Here is a 21,330-nt window from a genome sequence, read left to right as displayed (position 1 = left end):
GATGCGATGCGACATCAGTTACGCTTTCTTACTAAGTTAAATACGGAAGGCGGTCTGGCGGAAGCTAGATATTTGGTGCATCCAAAATGGTCAATATTCACATTCATGCATTTCATTCATATTTCATGTTAATCATTTATGGCTTATGATTTATCAATATTACATTGATTTCATATATTCATGTACTTCTACTCCATATATTAATCCTCATCGTATTTACTCTTTATTGTACTCCTTTATGGTTATTCTTCTTTTATCTTTAAGAGATGTATGCTTGCTATATTCAATTGTTCTTAAAAGTGTTCCAATGTGACAGGTCATGTTGACACGTTTGTGGTTAGATATTGGACGCCTGCCAAGTACTGCAGAAGCGATGATGTTTTCAGAATTAGATGCTCATTTGAACTTGATGTACCTTTGTATGAAAATATGTCTGTTTCCATTTCTTCAGACATGAGATATTGCAAGATCTGCAATATTCTCTTAAGGGTGTTTTGACTAGTCACTCAGACATTTGACCAGTCACTCTGACCTAACCGTTACACACACTATGACATAAAGTCTGTTTGACCTTTTCTTATTGGACCAAAACATAAGTTTGAGTGGGATGTAAGTTTTCCTATGCTTATGGTATAAAACAGACTGGGTCTTTGATAGTTTGGCTTTTTCTTTGCTCTTTTTGCTTCTCGTATCTCTTCTACCTCTCATTTCATTCTGCAAATGTCTTAATAATTTTGTTCCTTCTTTCCCTATACTCTGATCTTTACTCTTCATCTATTAGATACAATACTCTGGATTTTATTATTAACTATTAATTACTTAATTTGTTTGTCTCTATAATTTTTAATAAATTTTAATTTTAATTTGATCTCTGACATAATCATTGCTGGACTGCCTGGATCTCATTGCCTCAAGTTTTTGCATCAATATTTTACTTTATAACTTGTTAAATATGAATATTTTTCTTACACAAACGCATCGCTTCGCTTCAGAAGGCCTTTATTAACCGCGTGAAGTACGTTTTGCATGCACTTTCTTGAGCTTTATACTCGTTGGTCCCGTTCAATACCATTATAAAGCTTAGATGCATCAGGATATTTATTAATATAACTCCGATTGTGTTCATCTGAAAGAAGTCATATACACCTAGGATGGCTTGAGGGTGGGTAAAGCTTGGGGTAATTTTCATTTGAAAGTGAAATAATCCTTTAAACCAATATCCATTGATGTGACGTCAGTGAAACCGTGCAATCACATTGGTCCACGGAAGAACAAGGGAGTTTTGCTTACAAACACGTGGAGGTGCTGAAGCGACTGCTGAAGCCTGAATGTCTCACTCCGCCCCTGTTAAAACACTCATATCCAAACGCAAACATTACGAACGATTTAAAAACAAACAGTTAAAGCTAACACTTAACGTGGACATGGATCTATCGAGGCATATAGCCTATCCACACTGAGCCGATCTGTTGTTTGTTAGCGTCAATGTATTGAAATGTGATTTGAGATAGCTGACCCTACGGATACACAGTGAAAGTGTTCAGAGGAGTTTAGATACGCCGGAGAAACATTATGGCAAACAGCGTCACTCAAGAGTACATGCAGATCCCGGCCGTGACGCGAGCATATACCACTGCATGCGTCCTGACAACTGCAGCTGTGGTAAGTAACCTGTGTTTATTTATATTTCTGTACAACTGTAGCATCACATACTGATGGCAGTAAGTCAGTATATCTTCAAAATCGTTGTCTTCCCCACATAAAGATTCAACGTCAGTGTAAATGCTTAAAGACACAACACCCTTAATAAAAAAATATATATATTTTGTTTGTGTGTAGGTATTTTTTTAATATTAAGCTTTTATTTTAATATATAATGTAATTAAATATTTATATTTTGTTTACATTATATTTTTTATATATATATATATATATATATATATATATATATATTTTTTTTTTTTTTTTTTTTTTTTTTTTTTTTTTGTATGTGCGTGGTGTATTTTATTTTAGGTGCTGTAACTTCACTTTTTGTGTTGTATTGTTATGTATTACAGCACTGTCAACTACCTAAAAATCACACAAATTAAGAGATTATTTAAATTTTTCATGGCCACTAACTTGCTTGACATTATTTTGTGTATTACAGCAACTGGAGTTCATCACACCATTTCAACTCTATTTTAATCCTGACCTTATATTAAAGAAATACCAGGTTAGTTCCCAAACATTGCTGCATTTATGACACCTGTTTTTTGTTTTGATATTCATGTATCTCTCCTTTCTTCCCTTATGTAGATATGGCGACTGATCACAAACTTCTTGTTTTTTGGACCTCTTGGATTCAGTTTCTTGTTCAACATGATTTTTCTGTATCCTTTTTGATCAATATGAATATTTCTCTCTGTTGGTTGGTTTTCTGTGAAATGTTCAGGAAGTGTGTACACAAAAACACATTAACAGTTTCACAGTGTGTTTGCTTTGCATAACAGCCATTGGCTCCTGTGCAGCTGTGCTGTAGGTCATCTGAGTTTACATCCTTGACTGAGCAGATATCGTTACTGCCGAATGCTGGAGGAAGGCTCCTTCCGGGGGCGAACGGCAGATTTTGTCTACATGTTCCTGTTCGGTGGTGTTCTTATGACTGTATCCTTCAACATTTATCACATTAAGAACAGCCAAGCATGCGTCTCATCTCTTCATTTAGGTATTGGGTAGGATTAAGGATGTAGAATGAATTATGGTCATGCAGAATAAGGCATTATGTGCTTTATAAGTACTAATAAACAGCCAATATACTAGTAATATGCATGCTAATAAGCAACTAGTTAATAGTGTGAACTGGACCCTAGACTAAAGTGTTACCAAAAGTTTTTGCGCTACTTAGTATTTTTTTGTGGAAACCATGATACATTTTCTTCAAGATTCTTTGATGAATAGAAAGTTCAAAAGAACAGCATTTATTTAAAATAGAAACCTTGTTATAAATGTCTTTACTGTCAATTTAATGTGTCCTTGCTGGATAAAAGTAAAAAAAAAAATTTTAATCTTATAAATGACTTTTTGTCAGTTTTGACTGTGATAATTATGACTCATAATTTCAACTTTTGTCATAATTATGACTCTTTATTTCATAAAAATCAAAAACCAGATTTATGACTGTCATAATATAAATTTTAAAAAACTAAAAATTTATGTAATAATTATGACGTTTTATCTCAGAATTTCCACTGGTTGAAGACATGTAAATATGAAGTTTATTCTTTTCATGTTATTTAGTTATAGTAATGAATGAAGTTTAGACTTCTGTTTTTCTTTAACTTCAGTATCTGTAGCTCTTTGGTCTGTTTGCCAACCTGTTCTTTTTAGGACAGGCTTTCACTATCATGCTGGTTTATGTCTGGAGTAGAAGGAATCCTTACATCCGCATGAACTTCTTTGGCCTTCTCAACTTCCAGGCCCCATTCCTTCCCTGGGTGCTCATGGGATTCTCATTGTTATTGGGCAACTCCATAGTTATTGATCTCCTGGGTATGTTAACTTTTGTCCTGAAATCCTCATGACTTTTGATGTGATGTTGCATAAACAAATCTATGAAATAATGCACTTTAAATCCCTTCCAAAAAATGCTCACCAAGACATATTGTAAAATGTTCTTACAATTTAAAATAACTGATTTTAATATGAATATATTTAAAATGTAATGTATTCCTGTGATGGCAAAGATACATTTTCAGCATCATTACTCCAATCTTCAGTCACATATTTTCTGGAAACCATGATACTTTTGTCAGGAATCTTTGATGAATAGAAAGTTCAAAAGAACAGCATTTATTTGAAATAGAAATCTTGTGTAACATTACAAATGTACGTATTTACTTTTGTATAATGGCCGAGCATAATGTATTTAGTGTGTGTGTGTAGGGATTGCTGTAGGACACATCTACTACTTCCTGGAGGATGTATTTCCTAACCAGCCAGGAGGCAGAAAGCTTCTTGCCACTCCAGGAATTTTGTAAGTATGACTATAAATATTCTAAGTTTTTTCTTTTTATTATTTGTTTGGCTTCAACACAAGAAACAAGCTAAATTGGAAATATTCATTCACGTTTTGCAGTCGAGTTCTGTTTGACGCGCCTCAAGAAGATCCGAATTACGCCCCCCTTCCAGAAGATCAGAGTGGGATATCCTGGAATGGACAAGGTGTAGAAGATACTGGCCAAGGTCAAAATGAGGAGGATCCACAAGGAGAAGACAACTGAAGGATTCAGTACCACTATGACAGCAATGTTGTCTTACTTTTTAAGTCCTACTTGTTTTAGTTGGGAAAGTTTATATCTAAGTTCTGTAAGTCAGAATATTTTGATGACACTTCTTGTGAAAGGGACGACACTTTAGTACACAGTCCACTGTGGATCCAGGAAAGATGGAGACTACAGTCACTGTAGTGCCTGTGTACAAAAATAAATGGATCCAAATTTTGCATTCAGTGCCATGCACATCACAAAACAAGTTTTCCTTTGTTATTTTGTTCTGGAAGAACAATGCCTTTCTGTTTTACTTCACACCACATGGTTTGAAACAATTGCCGTTTTCTCGTCAAATTCTGTTTTGTGAATATTACAAAGTAGTGGTGGCTGGCAGCGTTGGAGTTTAAAGAGAAACCATTCAACCTACCAAACTAATCCATCATTTTGGAGGGAGTGCGGACACCACAAGAGGGTATTTTCTTGGGTACAATACTGTGGCATATCTCTTTTCCCACAACACAGTGAGCGGTGATGCAGGTAGACATTCACAAATGTGCCGACTATCTGAAATGCCAAATTGAACTGCAGACTAGGCATTTTCAAGCCTTTGGTCTTTGTGAGGACAGCACCATTGCAAAATACAAAAGGCTTTGTGTGGTGAAACAAACTGTCCAGAAGAGTTTGTGCTTCAGAAAAAAATTACACTTCTTAAAAACCATGTATATATGTGCAAGGAGACTTTTGTTTATTTAAATATAAATACAAACTTGTTTGTCTGAAGACTGATGAATAAAATTTTCATTTTTGCCATCTGGTTGCTGGATTTTCTGCTTTAAAAAAAGAACATGGCTCATATTATTTTTTTATCCATATCTAAAGCACTTTAGTTTGCTAGTTCAGAACACAATACTGACTCTTATTTCATTTCACCCTGAAGCAAGAATCTCCTTGAAAGTATTTTGCAAGCTTTTTGGAACAAACAAGATTTTTTTTTATCTTAATTTTATTTAAAAGCACATTATGTTTACAAAATGGCATCTATACACAAACACAAAACAAGACAAATAAAGATACCATAAAATTCAACATTTCAAGACAGAGACCGTCTGTCTCTGAACAGACAGATATTGGGTACAGGGGAAGGTCACGACACGGGCTTTGACTAGGCCAGACTGGAGCAGATGTTGCTGTAGTTCACATTAAGTTACTCTGATCTGGAGGGACTGGATCTGGACTGGCCAATGGAATGTCTCTATGTTTTTATGTCAGTAATGCTGGGTTGTAGCTCTATTGGCATTTCCTATTCAGATTTACATAGTTGTGGGAGAGGGCTGTTATCTTCACCATGCTGGGGCTGTGTTTGCAAGTCGTCTCATCCGCCTGAAATACACAGGAAAAAGTTTGATATGACTCAGTACTGGAATGGTCACAAACACCCCCCAAATCTCCAAATTATGAATACATTATTATTTCTGTGCTGAAACTGCAGAGCAAATATTATTGGTCTTAGAGCAATAATAGATTGTCATTGATATATGGCTTGCCTCTGTAGTTTGGTACACGTCTGCTATAAGGATAAAATGGTATCTTAAGTGAGGCAGTTAATTCTCTTACCTTGTGTTTCTGTCCTGGTCCCTGATCTTTTTCTCCATCTCAGCATCTGTCAGTGTCTCCAGCAGTGGACACCACTGGTCAGCATCGCCTGTGTTTCGGATGGCAATCTCCACCGTGGGGAGAGGGTTCTCACTACAAAAACAGAAAACATAGCAGCTTAAATCCAAAGTTCTTTTGAGTCAGATATTTTTCAATTAAAAAGGTTCACAAAACTGGGCTGAATGATTTTAAAATTTAAATGAATCATCCTCCCATCACTAGATCAGAACCTTAGAATTATTAGTACAAAACATCATGTCTTCCACCCAGAGGAAAAACATGACCCTTCTAATGAGTTTTGTAATGCCACAGACATGAGACATAGTCTGAAAATATGTCCAACTTGGGAAAAAGTTCACACTGGAAAACTGTGAACACTCCTATGCTCTTTATCACATAAAGAGGAGCAACATTTTAAAGTCAAACTCAAAAAAAAATCTGTGTAATAATATGGGGATGTTACTTTGTGTTTTATCAACATACAGCAATACAATAACTTCAATTTTTACCACATTTTATCTTATGCAGTGAAAAAGCTTTAAAAGGATTCATGCTCGGCCAGGACTGTGATAAAGTGGACTTGTGTGCGAGTCTGTACCTGAAAGCGTAGGTCCTCTGATGCCAGCTGAGCTGGCCACGTATGCTGTATGCGATAGTGGTGACAAACTCTCCGCCCAGGCCCAGCTCAGAGCACAGCTTCAGAGCAAACTTCTCAGGAGAGTTCTCCTTCTCAGACATGTCCCATTCAAACTGGTCCACCAGAGATATGTTCCCAACATGGATGTTTAACTACAGAGATAAAAACAACAGCATTCAAAAACCAAGAACATAATCTGTTTTTTATGCAATTGAATAATAATAATAATAATATTTTATGTATGTATATATTTTATACATACCATTTAAAAGTTTGGGGTTTGTAAGATTTTTTTTTATTTCTTTGAAATAAAGACATTTATAATGTCACAAAAAGATTTCTATTTCAAATAAATACTGCTCTTTTGAATTTTGTATTTATTAAGAATCCTGAAAAAAATGTATCACAGTTTCCAAAAAAAATATTAAGCACTTACTAAAACAGTTATTAAACCGTTTTCAACCCTGACAACAATAAATGCTTCTTGAGCACCAAATCTCATATTAGAATGATTTCTGAAAGATCAGGAATGAATTACATTTTACACACACAAATTACACACTAACATACACATACATTTTTTTTTTCTAAATGTACACCATGTAACTTTTGGCCCTCTAGCGGTTAAAAAACCAAACTGCATGCATTTTGCAGAAGAACATTGGGTCTCATTCACTAAGCATGCTTGCGTACGCACGCACAAATGTGTTCACGAAACATGCGTAGGTACGATTTTAAGAACAAATCACGATTCCCCAAAAATTTCTACTAAAAATCATTCTAAATTTACGAAAAAAATATAGGAACAACTGAAAGCACTTGTACGCAAAAAAAGCACTTACTCTGTATGGTCTTATAATCGTGTTAAGAAGTTATATAAATATGAAATTTCATCCTAACAAAACTATAATTATATTAAAGTATGTTACATTAATTGTATTATATAATCCATATATAATAAAATTATAATAAAATTATTATACTACTACTATTATAATTATTATATATTAGTAATAATACAATTTAATCTTAAATACGTCATCATATACAGTGATTATGTTCAGCTGCTCTGAATAACGCAAATATATGCATATGTACAGCTGGCTCATGAGAGGTCTGTAATCTGGGTCTATATGAAAGGTGTTTATTGTGAGAACTGGTGAGAATGACATGCTTGGCACTGCTCGAGGATCAGGCGAGAGCACGTCTTTAAACAGCGGCATGTCTGACGAGAGTGACGTAAGCCTGTTAGAAAAGCGTGTGCAGAAAGCCCTTATATGGACATAGTTTGGGTGTGTTTTATGCAAATGACTAACTTAGTGCACGCAGCCGCTCATTTAGAATACTTTAAATTCACTAAAATAAGAACGAGGTTAAAGAACAAATTCATGTGTGTACGCATGTGTTGTGAATTAGGCGGAGATTTTTCGTGAGAAGTTCTCCTGTGCGTACAAATACGAAAAAATCCATGCAATTATTAGTAAATGAGACCCAATGTTTTGGTTGTGCTTCGACTCTGTGGATGAATGAATACTTGCATCAAAGTAGCCAGAGCAACTTTTCTCTATTTACATATCTCTATTCACGCACGGGCGAGTGACGCAAAGTAGGCAATTTTCCACAAAAACCATTACGCAAGGTCTAAAATATAAACACTTATAACATGGTGAATCAGGGTAAGACAAAAACACGCTTCGGAAAAGGATTGATGGTGTATTGACTGAACAAAAAAAAGTTACATAGTGCACCTTTAAATAAATGTCACATTTATCTTTGCACCAAAGATTCACATAAATAAGAACTTGTTGTTTTCAATCTTATATTTCGATGATACACCAGATTTGCCAAAATAATTTTGCTAGAGTAATGAGATCTGACATTAAAAGATGGGATTACTGAAATCAAGGTGACCTGACAGAATAACACATGTACCTTGATGATGACTCTCTGGTCCATCTGCTCATCCAGTATGCTGTCTGTGGGGTAGGACTCTATCTGCTGTCTGATGGCCGAGGCAATGGCTGGAACAAAGGTCAGTGGGCTCAGGTCCAGATCGTCACAAAGGATTTCAGCAAACATCTCTGGAGTCATTAGCTTTTCTATCAGGTCAGTAAAAAATATGAGAGTTCAGGATATTGTGTAATGCGTAACAAAAACAAAACAAAAAACATTAACTTCAATGAATGCTGCTCAGGAACTGTGTAAGGGACAATCTACCATTCATGTTCCATGTGAAAGCATCACGCAGTTTCTGCCCGTCAATCTCCATGTCCAGTCGGATGGGCACCAGGATCTCAGGCTGGGTGGCATTCTCATGAATGACAGCAGGGTCGTGATCATCAAAGCTGTAGTAGCACGTATCCAGAGGTCAAATACAATAAGAAAATGAAACCAGTGAAATGAGTAAGCAAACCCTATGAAACCTGTGTTTATTTTTTTCCCTGATATCCATTGTATTTTTCCCCAACTTCTGTTTTCCATTTTAATTTTTTCTGGATTCTGTTTTAATGGTTAAATTAAATTTTAAAACTTGAACAATTCCTTTTTGACAAACAAAGTGCTGCATAATAGAGGATTACTGTTTAATGTCACCAACCATGAAATCAAAATTGACAATTCTTATTTTTTATGGAATATTGCGGTATTTATTATAAATGATTTATCCATGCACATCATTACTTTTTTTAAATTTACATGCTCTTGTAATCTTTAATCAAAATAACTTCCCCTTCTTGCAGCGACATTTCTTCTCCGATGATGTTTTTACTGGTGTGTGTGAGGGCAGGTCACTCACATGAGATCCACCAATAGCAAACCACAACCATCTAACCAATTCCCCATGGACAAAATCAAGTCCCGCCCTACATTTTTCTCTTGTTTGAGAAGCCGTTTTACTCGGATGCGTCACAAAAGGGAAGGAAGACTATTACAACTTCCGATTCATGCGGACTTTAAATTAAAACGTGGACGAAAAATCGAGTCTGTCACTTAATGAACTGTGATGCACAGCTCAACAATATGAGATTGAAAGATTTTTTTTTTTTTTTTTTAAAAGTGAAGTCTCACCAGAGGGGGAAAGTCCTCTTTTTGTCACGGCCCAGTCGGTTGCGGTTAATCGTAGTGGAGCAAGGCACAGCGTCTAAGTGATGGGAACTGTTGGGAAGAGTGGGAACCCACTGACTGTTTCTCTTGGCTTTCTGCTCCCTGTGAAGAAAACCGTAGGTTAAAAAAGCAGATGTGCTGTCATGCAACAACTAAGGCTGGACAAAACAAACATTAATAATGAATTTGTGGGTGACAAAATTACTATGATGATTTAATGCACTTTTTATTTGGTCACTAAGTCTACTAAATAGTGTATCATTAGACTAATTTCATCATCACACAAAAATATTTACAAGTCTCTGTGTGGCATTTTCCTATTAAAATGTTTGGTAACACTTTATTTTAGGGTTTCTTTAACTAGTTGCTTATTAGCATGCATATTACTAGAATATTGGCTGTTTATTAGTAATTATTAACCATATATTAATGCCTTATTCTGCATGACCTTATTCTACAATCTTAATCCTACCCAATACCTAAACCTAACAACTAACTTTCTAACTATTAATAAGCAGTAAATTAGGAATTTATTGAGGAAAAAGTCGTAGTTAATAGTGAATACATGTTCCCTATACTAAAGTGTTACCAAATGTTTTAGTTAAAAACATATGTGGTTAATATTTATGTATTGAAATACTGGTGCATAAAAATGATTAAATACGATTGTTCCTTTTGGGCTGTTTGTTGAAATGGAAAAAAAAAAAAAAAAAAAAAAAAAAAAAAATCTCATCCATAAATTGAGATATTTATATAAATATAATTTTTATCTCCAGCAACAACGGAGGAAGGAAGAAGCTAAAGTACTTGGCATAGTTCACCCAAAAATGAAAAGTCTGTCCACTGAAATTATATTTACCCAAAACTCCAAAAAGTTCACAAAAAGATCATAAAATAACTATCTGAATTTTGGGTGAATATACATTTTCAACGGAGGAACAGAAATCTTTCAGATTTCATTAAAAATATCTTCATTTGTGTTTCAAATAAACACAAAAGTCTTATGGGTTTGGAACAACATGAGAGTGAGGAATTGATGACAGAATTTTCATTTTTGGGTGAACTAACCCTTTAATGAACGATTGGTTCAACCTATATAATGTAATAAGAGTATAAAAATGACCAATTATGACAAATGTAATGGTAATTTGTATTATGAAGAAGAAACCTCTGAAATGAGCACGTTCGAACTTGAAGCAAGTGTGACTGCACTGCATTATCAAAGGTGAAAAATGGTTTACCTGAGATAAGCTGGAGGTTCAGTGCTGATTGACACAGCCTTGTACTTCTCGTCATGTCCCTCAAATATCTCTTCTACTTCTGAGGCCTTCAGCAGCGTCACACTGGTGGCTAAAGTGGTGTAACCGTGATCTAACACAACAAAACATTGCTTATACTGTAAGATAGAAAGTGCCATTTCCAGCTTACTTTTAACCTAGTCCTCATATCTCTTACCAAATGTTTACAGTGAATTCAACACTTACCGTGAGATGATGCTACTATCTTCTTTCTCTCCTCTACTGTCGCTAATCTTCTTGAAAGTGACGGGTAGCGCTTATATAAAGACCCTCTGAACATACGCAGGTAATTTCCCACCTAAATACAGAAACATAACGGAAAATAATTAAGGATTGACTAAATAAATAGCCATAGCCAGTTCTGTCAGTGACTGTACTGTTCATCTCTGGACTGTGGTAATCTAGTATTGTGTATAATACAACTACATCATGAGTAAAATCTCTGGGACTGATTCAGTTCAAGGAATCACCAATTATTTAACCACTTATCGATCTTATCACAAACGAAAACAATCTTAGCCAGCTAGCTAACGTATTAGCACCCAATGCAAAACAATATGCGGTTCATATACATAAAACCTCGTTAAAATGATTGGTGCGTTTAATTACAAACCTCTGATCCAATCATGTAAAATTCTCCATCCTCTTCCAGTTGGAATTTAATAGGTTTTTGTCCGTATGTTTTGCTTAGAGCCATGTTGAACATTAGCGCAACTCGTTCCGCTAAACATGAGTAGCGAGCGCCGACCTGTGTGGCGCAGGAAAATGACGTATGCGGACTCTACAACATTTAGGAAACAGCAGAAGATTCAGTGTGAAATACAGGAATTTATCTAGTAAAATATTTAGTGCTCAATACCTCTCTCATTTTTATTGGAAAATGTAATGTACTGGAAAATGTACTGCGCTGAATATTCTAACGTGGATGAAAAGTGCTTTTATTTAATTAATTTAGCTATATTTTTGACCAAATTTCAGTTTCATGAATGCAAGTTTAGGCTAATAAAAAATTTAATTTTATGGTTGTTGACTGTAGTAAGGTTGTACATAGACCGAGAGCAATTATATACTCTTTGAATAAAAAGCTATAAAGACTATAAAGTTTGTGAGCTCCACAAATAATATTATATATATATTATATAATTTATATTAATATATATAATTTATATTAATATATCTAATTTATATTAATATATATTAATACTGATTTTTTTATATTAATAATAATGTTAATGTTTATTTACTAAAAATGAAACACAGCAGAATTCTATCTGCTCCTCTTGATTCAAATCTTATGAAAATGTAATTTAAAGCTTTTGTTCTATTGAAAGAAATGGCAAGACCACAAGCTTTTATGATTTTTAAAGGTCTATCAAAAAAGATCACAACCTCTGAGAAATGCCAAGACAAATCCATTGAAATTGTAATTCAAAATATCCATAGCAAAATGAATTTATAACTATTTCCACTTTTCAGTCTATTCTATTTTATTTCATTTCATTTTATTGTGTGATTTACCATTTTGGCTTAAAAAATGAATGAATACCTGTATTAATTTATAAGTGATTAATATCTTTATTGATATTTAATTTCTTTATTGATGTTGATGCCATATTTGGCTATCTGACATATTTTCTTTAGATAAAGGAACTAAATTTTATAGGAAAAGTTTTTTCAAAGTAAGGTTGTTTCCTATAATGATTCTGTACAATTTGTAAGACACTAATCAAAGAAGCAAATTTGTGATATCGATCATATAAACTCTTTGTACAAAAGATGAGTTATTTTTACTTTAATAATAATAATATTATTGATGTAGTAAGATTGTACATAGACCGAGAGTAATTATATACTCTTTGAATAAAAAGCTATAAAGACTTTAAGTTTGTGAGCTCCACAAATTATTTGATATTTTAATTATATATATCATATATATATATATAATTATTTATTTCAATATTATTTTTACTAGTGGTCTCAGACTTTGGATCCCACATATCTGAATATGTCTGTATATGAGACATGTGGCTTATGTGGGTGAAATGAAAACAAAACATAAACTTCAAGTACTGGGGTCTCAGCAGCCCCACATTTATTTGTAAGTTCTTAAAAAATGTAGTGCTTTATTGTACATACAAAGGTGCATTTATTAATTTATCTTCACAACAGTAAAATTATAAATAAAACAATTATAAACATATAAATAAATAAAAATGGGGCAATGGCACAAACTGGAATTCAACATTCAAACTTTGACATTAACATTCAGAGTTAGATATAGACATACAAAGAGGGTAAAAAAGGGGACAAAACCAAATACAAAATCAAGTCTGGATATGGCACATGTGTTGAGTGACAAGCTGCAGGCAGTAACATTTTAATTGATGTTCGTAGCTTCCTAACAGCATGTTTGACAAGGAGAAATTTATAACAGTGGAATCCTCACTACTGGCATATATTTTCTCTATGCATTTTGATCTTTTCATAAATCATAAATTAAGCACAATCTATACTTTGTTCCAGTTATATAGTTGGCATAGTAGCAGAAACACTTGGTGAGCTTCTTTCATCATACTACAATATAAATTCCTCTCAAAACACACACACTCACACTAACATTCACCTCTGGCTGAGTAAACATCTGGAAATCTCTCCTGATGGGAACAAAATCCCCTCAAATTTTCTGCTCATCATACTAGACCACATGGTAAGAAAGCACTCATTGATATTGTTCACAATGCAAAAAGGCTTAGCAGGGTGAAGCCACTCACAGTGTTTGGTACAAAAAAGCCTTTCTGTAAAGTTACAGCGTTCTATTATGTGAAACACAGAGAGAGGCCAGCTGCAAATAAAGAGAACGGCTTTGGCATTGATATATAGACATGGATGACAACATTTGCATTCTATATGCATTACACATTAATAATATTATGTATGGTTATTAAATAACCATAAATGACAACGTAAATCCTGCACGTCAAATCTGTCATCTCCTCATGCTCAATTGTGACTATGTGACACCCTCCTCAGGAAGGTAACCAAGTCACTTGGCAGTCAATAGAGAATCCTTCAGTCTCGAGTGATGTGAATATTGCCGGAAAGGTTCATTTCGGGCTTTAATCAGTTCTGGGAAAACAGGCAAGCTAAACTGGCAGCAGCAACAGTCAAAACTGTTATGTAAAAGAGCAAAAAGCAAAGAAAAAACTATACACTTTACATCGTTTGTACTGTACATGTAATACTGTAGTCATACCATGAGCAGTCCTAATTTCTGAGAGACTGTGATAGCAAATTTTGCTATTGAGTCCGAAGGGAGAGCCTGTTTAAAGGTGAATCAAAAGAAAACCCATTTTGAATTTGAAAAGGACCAAGGACCAGCTCTCCACAAATCTCTTGCTTTAAGGACCGTTCTAAAGTGCTCGAAATGTTTTTGTTTAGTGTGCTCATGCATGAATGACTGCATTTGGTAAATGCTTCTCACACACAGTGTGGCTCTCATGTGCAGTCTTAAGGCAAACCTTGTAAGAACTACAGTGTTCCTCCTGTGCCTGTCGCATAGCCCGTAGGGACAGGAAATACAGGAATGGCTCCCTGTAAGAAACAAGCAGCTCAATAACGCAACAAATCCATTGGATAAAAGATCCAGATAATACTGTGGGGGGTTAATAAAGTGACTCTTGATAAAATCCAACAGTTTCAGGCTTTCAGAAGAAGCCCTTGGGTATTTTGAACCCTTTCTGCTTCATGCGTGGTAGAGTCAGGCTTGGGGAGCTCTTCGAGCGGCAGGTTTTGGGGGCACCTCGCTTCCTCAGCAAGAAGTCGTAGTTGGCAGATGAGTTCATGGCGTAGAAAACGTTTCCATTATCTGGGATTCTGAGTTCTGTGGGGGGAAAAAAAGATGGTTAGAAGCTTAATTTGCACATCGAAATCTCATCAGAGTCAGAATTGGAGTTTTGCAGCTTTTAGTCAATGTGCATTAGATTTGAGACTATTTAAATGCTAATGTACTCCTAAAAGGTGACTAAACCTTTAGCAGATATACACATTTAAAACTACAGGCTTTCTTTTCCTGGAAATTGGACAAAAATATCGACATCTAACTTTTCTGACAATTTTTTTGTCAAATAAAATCCTCTTTAGAATGAGAGAAAATACTGATAATAAAATTCTGTCCGATACGGATTAGTTGATAATTATTTTAATTTTATGGCTGATAATCAATAAATGGCTAATAATAAAATATTAACATTTAATTTTATATAATATAAATAAAAATATAAAATAAATTAAAAATTAAAAAATAATAATTTTATTTTTTAAATATAAAATCATTTAAAATAATTTTAAAATAATTTTATTTTAAATAATAAAATTTAATCATATTAATAACTACAAGTGAATTTAAAGCATCATAGCATTATAATGTGTAGTGTGAAAAATGGACATTAATTTTGAGATTTGCTAAATTTCAAATTTTACAGTGTAATTAAATTATTGTTGTTTTTAAAGATAACTATAAGAGAGCGTAAGATGATGGCTAAGGTCATTTAAATATAACAATAAGGGAAATTTGCTTATTAAAAAAAATCATCAGATACCAATAGATTAAAAAAAAACTAATTGTAACTGATAATGTACCAATATATCCCTAAAAAAAACAAGCCCTTCTATATTTCCGGCCCCAACTTCCTCTTTCAAGTTTTTACCTTTATGTTTTGAGACCCTCTGTAATAGTTCATAGTCTTCTGACTTGTCATTGTCCAGGTTGTGCTTGGCCATGGCTTTCCTAATGACACCAGGGGTTTTGTCCTGGCTAGTCACCTGAAAAACATGACCATCAAGATTAATTCCATTACTACATCCCCAACATTCCTTCATCACATATCTCTGTCCATCTCCCATCCATGTCTCTCTCTCACCAGGATGCTCTTGTACATGTTGCCGTTGTCCGTGTCAAGGCTGACTCTGATGATGCAGCAGTCGTTCACCTGCTGGTTGTACAGCGGCAGGGAGAGAGACGAGTAGTCAGAGACACCAGAGACCGACCGTTTGTGGAAGTGGAAGGCCTGCCCAGTGGAGGCGGACACTGAGGATGAGGAAGAGGAAGAAGAAGATGAGGTGGAGCTGCTGCAGCCAGACTCCAAACCCAAGCCTGATACAGAAGCCTCCAAAGAGGAAGGGGTGGACGACTCCCAGAGCTGGAAAATATACAAATAAGTGAACAAGTTAATAAAATCAAATATAATAATTCAGTTTAAATGATAAAATATGCTCAAGAATGTGCAAATACCTTGGAAGAGGAATCAGACGCAAGTTCCCCTGTATCTGAGGCTGATGTAGAATGTTTCACAGTTGGTGTGGATGTCTGGAGAAAGATTCAATAGTCAGGTTAATACTTATATTAATTAATTCAAATAAGTGTAAAATGTAAAAATAAGGGAAATGAGCATTAGCAATTCAATATCCAACATCGGCCGATAACGTTAAAAAAAAAAAAAAAACTTTAATTTTGATTGCTAATTGTTTTGGTACTGCTATATTATGCATTACTGCCAACAAATATAGAATTTTCTGTATCTAAATCTATATCTAAACAACGTTTGCTTAGCATACCATGGGGACTGTAAATAAACAATATGGTCTTACTCTCCGATTCCCTGATTCAGGGGAGTTCAGCAGACTGAGACTCGTCTCCTCTGCATCTGAGCCGCTGGATCCCACTGAGGTGAGGCTGAGGGAATCTGCTCCATCTTTGAAGCTGTCTTTGAACTGGCTTAAGCGTGGTTGCTCAAAGGACTTCGAGTGTGACGTCCCTGCGCTGCTGTAACCCGACTCTTCGCTCATGCGTTTAATGATGCCCCCGTTCTTTTTGCACACTGACTCAGAAGGCGGCTCGATATCACAGGACATAGAGTAGCTGAAACAGAAAAGACACCAAAGATAGTAAATATCTAAAATTGTCACTATCATTATCTCTCTCAAATCTTTTGTTTTCATATCCTTCCTATTTACTTTTTCTTTCTTACCTCTCAGTCTCTGTAAGTTTCTCCACTCTCTTGAACCAGTCAGTGAAGCGCTGGTTTTTGGTGAAGTTGTAATAATTGCAGGTCAGCTGCAGCAACTTGATCTGAGCGATCACTTCAAATTCCTAAACAAATAAACAAAAATTATGTACTTTATTTATTTATTTTTATTCATTTTATTTAATGATGAATGCATTTTAGTTATGCATGCATTTATGCAGTGTTGGGTAAGTTGGGTAACTAGCTACTAATTACATCTTCAACAGCGTAATTAGATTACTGTACTAATTACTCTCTAAAAAGTATTGCATTACTTATTACTAATTACTTTCTAAATCCCATATCAACCTCAACCAGTTGAACAATACAAGGATAGACATGGAACTGATCTTTTAATTCTTTCAATTAAATAATATAAAATTGTACATCAGAAGGAACTGTAATTAAATTTCCTTTTCAAGGGAAAAGTAATTAAATTACAGTGATTAATTACTTAACAATACATGCAGTGTTGGATGTAATGCACTACTTAGTTTTTTTTATTAATATTGTTTAATAAAACTGTTCCACTTAAGACCCGTTAACACCGACAACGATAAGTATAACTAACTATATTAGCATCCACACCAACAGATGATAACATCCTGTTTATTATTAGCGTGTGGTTCAGTTATGTTGTCTGTTGCTTTAATTCACTGAGCTCGTTAAACTCAGGTGGATTCTGACTGGCTGTCAATGTTTTTATCATTCATCAGCTGGCAAAAATCGCTCTGAAAGTAATTCCAACAATATCATTCTTTTGTGTTGTTATAATTATAACTGTAGTGTGGACTTGCTTATTTTCATAGAATTAGAATGATTTTTAAAACATTATTGTCATAGTCATCATTATAGTTACATCATTATAGTTCAGTGTGAATGGGCCTTTAGTCCAGCCTTTACTTAACCAATAATGTTTAAGAGGCCATGAAATACTGTGGATTTAACAATGACCTTTAGCTTTGCCTTTATTTACAATATACTGCTTTAGAAACAGTTACTACACATTTAAAATATTGAGGACATACATTTTCTTAGAAAATATTATAGCAAATTCAACCTTCCGCAATAAGATATAGTCCCTTATATGTAAACAATAATAACATCTAGGTGTTTCGCAGCTATTATTACAGTTTAGTTAGCATAAATGTAACATTGTATTGCTTAATCAGCACCCAGGGATGGAATTATACATTTTATAAAATATAATTTCTGTGCGCAAAGACTCACCTTCCTTCTCTTTTCAAAGTTGATCAGCCCAACCTAGAAAAAAAACTCAGAAATTAGAAAACAGAATATTTTCAAATTACAAGAATATTACAGAGCTCCATTTCTTGATCTCTGTCCACCTCACCTCAAGTTGGTCTTTCATAGCAGTATCCAGCATAACTAGGTCAGTCAGAAAAGTGCCAAGGTATGGAATAGTTCCTTGCACGACACCCTAAACAGCAGCGAGAAGAAGAGATACACTAAATAAATCAATAAACATACCGTTTACGTTCTATTCAGGACAGTTTCCGTGAGCTCTACAAACTGAATATCTGACCAGTTTTAACCATAAGAGGGCGCTGTTGCTTAATAAATATATTTAAACTGACATTCTGTGACATTTATACCTGTACATACCATGTCTCTTTGCTGCTGGTGTCTTCTCTGGGCTCCTTTGTGGTTAATCTCGACGATGGCAGATTTGGAGGTGCCTTCCTGTGACAATATTAGTTTCACATCATCATTTTGAGTTTCAAAAGGAAAGCATTTGCATTGACGCAATATTAGCCAGCAGTATAACCTGAAGGCAGATAAGGATGTCAAAGTGGAATCTTAAGACTGCACTGCCAAGATATACCATGACGCAGAATGGACGTGGAGTTTAACTGTATGGCATTTAGAGATAGTGCAAGTCAACACCCTGGGGAAGACCTTTGGTATTAAGGAGGGGCGTTTATCTGGCCATACATAAGGCCTATGACCTCATCCTAGGAATTCCCTCATAATGAATGGTAGAATGGCCCCAGCACACATACCAAGGATGCTTTCCAATGTTCTGCTCTAGTTTGCTCTCTAATGTTTGAATGTACGGAAAGGAAAGCTTTCGTCATGCTTTGTTTCTTTCTATTGAGGTCAGCTATTTTCAAGGCAAGTTACGAAAGTTACTTCTGCGGTGGAGATATCTAGATAACATCAACACAGCTCAAACTATTTTTAATCCCCACGCTTTCTTAGTCACATTTGTGTGTCATGGAACGTCAGGTTGCCACAACAAGGTCTACTTTTGTCTTGTTTGTTCAGTAAAATATAAAACATCCTTGAAACAAGATACAATTACTTGAGGAGCACAATTGTGCAAGATAAAACTTATTTTCAGAGAATGTTCATTAACATTCAGAATTTTAGTGTAAGTTTTTGAAAAAAGTCTCCTATGCTTACCAAGTTACCAAATATTATTACAATTTAATATAACTGTTTTCTATTTTAATGTTTTTAAAAATTGCAAAACAGTTTTCAGCAGCCTTTTTATTTAATTTTTTTGCCTTTACAGTCTTCAGTGTCACACAATCCTTCAGAAATCATTTTAATAAACGGATTTTGTGTCAAATACAATGTCTTCAGGACAATACATTATGATACATTTTCTTTCTGAGGACAAAATTACTGTTCAAAATTCACTCTATTCAAAGTTGCATAATGCTTTTAACACTAATGGATTCTTTTCAAGATGTCTATCAAACGCAGAAGCATGCCCACTAGTGAAAAGTGCAACAAAGGCGTCTCAAAACTCAGCAGGCCATATAGAGCCGAGCAATGAGCAGCAGGCTGCATATATTGTGCAATTGAATATGGCTTTTCTGTTTACCCTGTGGTTGCTATAGAAACATGGTTTTACAAGCGCTGAAAGGACTGGTAAGTCACTAAGCTTTCATATGGATGACAGTCTGATATAACCACATCCTGTCTTCCCCCAGCAACAGATACAGCAAACGTTGGTAGCTTACAGTGCACTTTTAAAAATTTGAAAAATGCTGGGTGTTTGAACATGTGACTGCTAACGTAAGGTGACTAGATTTTTTTAAAAGAAAACCGGGGACATTGTCTAGTTCACTGGTCAAAATATCACTGAAATATCAATTGTTATTATCCATAAAATAAAATTAAAAATTGTTGTGTGTTGAGTTCCATGTACTATTATTATAATTATCAAATTATTTTAATAATTATGATGTCCCTAACTGGTTTATTATTTTTCACTGTGAAAAATAGTAAATAGTAACCACTGCAATTAGATAATGGATCAAAACAGTATTATAAAAATAATGATTTTACAAAAATGAAAAGCTAAAACAAATCATTTTCTAATTCACAAACTGTGAATATACTTTATACAGTAATTACAACTTAAAAATTACAACTTTTTAAAAAACTTTTCAAATGTTATTTTATGCTTGTGCTTTTGGAAATGGATCTATACTATCCCTTATTAGGCTTGTTATTTTAAATTTTAGGCCCATTTTGAGAAAATGTAATTGTTGAAAGCGTAATTGTTTATTACTTATTGGAAACACTTTACAATAAGGATCCATTTTGTTAACATTAAATATATTACATAACATTCATGAACTAACAATGAAAAAGAATTTACTAATCTTAGTTAATATCTATTTCAACATTTACTAGTAAATTATTATAATTAAATGTGTCTATTTATATTAATGAACTGAACTAACATTTGTTAGTTGTATTTTTATTAACTAATATTTGACAGAATAAATACTGTAAAAAATATTGCTCATTGTTAGTTAATACATTAGCTAATGTTAACTAGTATGTTAACAAAAACAAATTTATTCATATCTGGGTGTTCTAAGTTAAGATGCCTGTGTGGGAATTACTGCATTTTGACAGCAGACGTACATGTGCAAAATACATGCAGACCCCTTAAACAACCTTTTAACTCACCTTAATGAGAAGCTCTCTGCTGAGGGAGTAATTATTGTCATCTGAGAAGATTTCGGACAGCTCTTGGAAAGTGCGATAGCTTTCCCTGTAAGCAGAAGAAAACAGCTTGAGTCATAATCTGTTACATCTATGCGAAATCCAAACACTGTAATTAACTAGCATTAAATTTCCTCTGCTCCTCTATCTCCAAATGCCTCACTATACAATAAGTCTTTCATAAAGCTGTTTTAGCTTTAACTAGAGGTCTGTATGACTGAACATACAAGAAGCTAGCACAAACTAGAAATGCTACTATTAATCAGTGGCTAATGCTAATGCTAACGTATTATTGTTAACTGTGGCTAATCATTGCTGACAGAAATCCAGTCAGACTC

The 21,330-nt window shown here is 34.4% G+C and overlaps 3 protein-coding genes across 7 annotated transcripts in view; 1 reads left to right on the top strand and 2 right to left on the bottom strand.

The window, feature by feature from the left end:
* The first annotated feature begins 1,230 nt into the window (after positions 1 to 1,230).
* On the top strand, positions 1,231 to 5,060 carry derl3 (derlin 3). Its single transcript, XM_051903694.1, has 7 exons — positions 1,231 to 1,662; positions 2,150 to 2,215; positions 2,299 to 2,372; positions 2,553 to 2,646; positions 3,336 to 3,531; positions 3,925 to 4,015; positions 4,118 to 5,060. Exons 1-7 carry the CDS (start codon positions 1,573 to 1,575, stop codon positions 4,260 to 4,262), a joined length of 756 nt encoding a protein of 251 aa, XP_051759654.1. The 5' UTR covers positions 1,231 to 1,572; the 3' UTR covers positions 4,263 to 5,060.
* smarcb1a (SWI/SNF related, matrix associated, actin dependent regulator of chromatin, subfamily b, member 1a) lies at positions 4,975 to 11,742 on the bottom strand. 2 transcript variants are annotated; one of them, XM_051903693.1, is made up of 9 exons: positions 11,554 to 11,742; positions 11,127 to 11,238; positions 10,884 to 10,992; positions 9,607 to 9,744; positions 8,758 to 8,885; positions 8,473 to 8,639; positions 6,502 to 6,692; positions 5,865 to 5,996; positions 4,975 to 5,630 (listed from the first exon to the last, which is right to left on the bottom strand). In XM_051903693.1, exons 1-9 carry the CDS (start codon positions 11,644 to 11,646, stop codon positions 5,591 to 5,593), a joined length of 1,110 nt encoding a protein of 369 aa, XP_051759653.1. In that variant the 5' UTR covers positions 11,647 to 11,742; the 3' UTR covers positions 4,975 to 5,590. The 2 variants fall into 2 exon arrangements, with proteins under 2 accessions (XP_051759653.1, XP_051759651.1); XM_051903691.1 differs by having other exon boundaries at positions 10,884 to 11,013; positions 11,554 to 11,741.
* Positions 11,743 to 13,001: 1,259 nt separating this feature from the next.
* The window catches only part of ralgds (ral guanine nucleotide dissociation stimulator), a 28,644-nt gene continuing 20,315 nt past the window's right edge, over positions 13,002 to 21,330 (bottom strand). For all 4 annotated transcript variants that reach the window (XM_051904204.1, XM_051904202.1, XM_051904203.1 and 1 more), the window contains exons 8-17: positions 20,957 to 21,041; positions 18,629 to 18,706; positions 18,357 to 18,443; positions 18,233 to 18,265; positions 16,967 to 17,088; positions 16,587 to 16,857; positions 16,231 to 16,305; positions 15,860 to 16,138; positions 15,647 to 15,761; positions 13,002 to 14,820 (exon numbers count right to left, since the gene is read on the bottom strand). In XM_051904204.1, coding sequence (XP_051760164.1) covers positions 14,645 to 14,820; positions 15,647 to 15,761; positions 15,860 to 16,138; positions 16,231 to 16,305; positions 16,587 to 16,857; positions 16,967 to 17,088; positions 18,233 to 18,265; positions 18,357 to 18,443; positions 18,629 to 18,706; positions 20,957 to 21,041 — 1,321 coding nt within the window. In that variant the 3' untranslated portion in view covers positions 13,002 to 14,644. The remainder of the gene's footprint in view (positions 14,821 to 15,646; positions 15,762 to 15,859; positions 16,139 to 16,230; positions 16,306 to 16,586; positions 16,858 to 16,966; positions 17,089 to 18,232; positions 18,266 to 18,356; positions 18,444 to 18,628; positions 18,707 to 20,956; positions 21,042 to 21,330) is intronic.

Source organism: Ctenopharyngodon idella, chromosome 8 (genome assembly GCF_019924925.1).
Source record: "Ctenopharyngodon idella isolate HZGC_01 chromosome 8, HZGC01, whole genome shotgun sequence".
NCBI classification, from domain to species: Eukaryota; Metazoa; Chordata; class Actinopteri; order Cypriniformes; family Xenocyprididae; genus Ctenopharyngodon; species Ctenopharyngodon idella.
The sequence above is the reverse complement of the archived record's forward strand: the minus strand, read 5'-3'. Positions and strand labels throughout refer to the sequence as shown.

Bases quoted from the DNA above. Each gene is read 5' to 3' on its own strand.
- derl3 (XM_051903694.1), top strand. From the start codon at position 1,573: ATGGCAAACAGCGTCACTCAAGAGTACATGCAGATCCCGGCCGTGACG. The intron at 2,216-2,298 runs GTTAGTTCCCAA...TCCCTTATGTAG, and splicing joins TTATATTAAAGAAATACCAG to ATATGGCGACTGATCACAAA. The intron at 2,647-3,335 runs GTATCCTTCAAC...CAGTATCTGTAG, and splicing joins TCGGTGGTGTTCTTATGACT to CTCTTTGGTCTGTTTGCCAA.
- smarcb1a (XM_051903691.1), bottom strand. From the start codon at position 11,646: ATGTTCAACATGGCTCTAAGCAAAACATACGGACAAAAACCTATTAAA. The intron at 11,239-11,553 runs GTTTGTAATTAA...TTCTGTATTTAG, and splicing joins TTTACATGATTGGATCAGAG to GTGGGAAATTACCTGCGTAT. The intron at 6,693-8,472 runs GTACATGTGTTA...TTATCTCTGTAG, and splicing joins ACCAGAGAGTCATCATCAAG to TTAAACATCCATGTTGGGAA.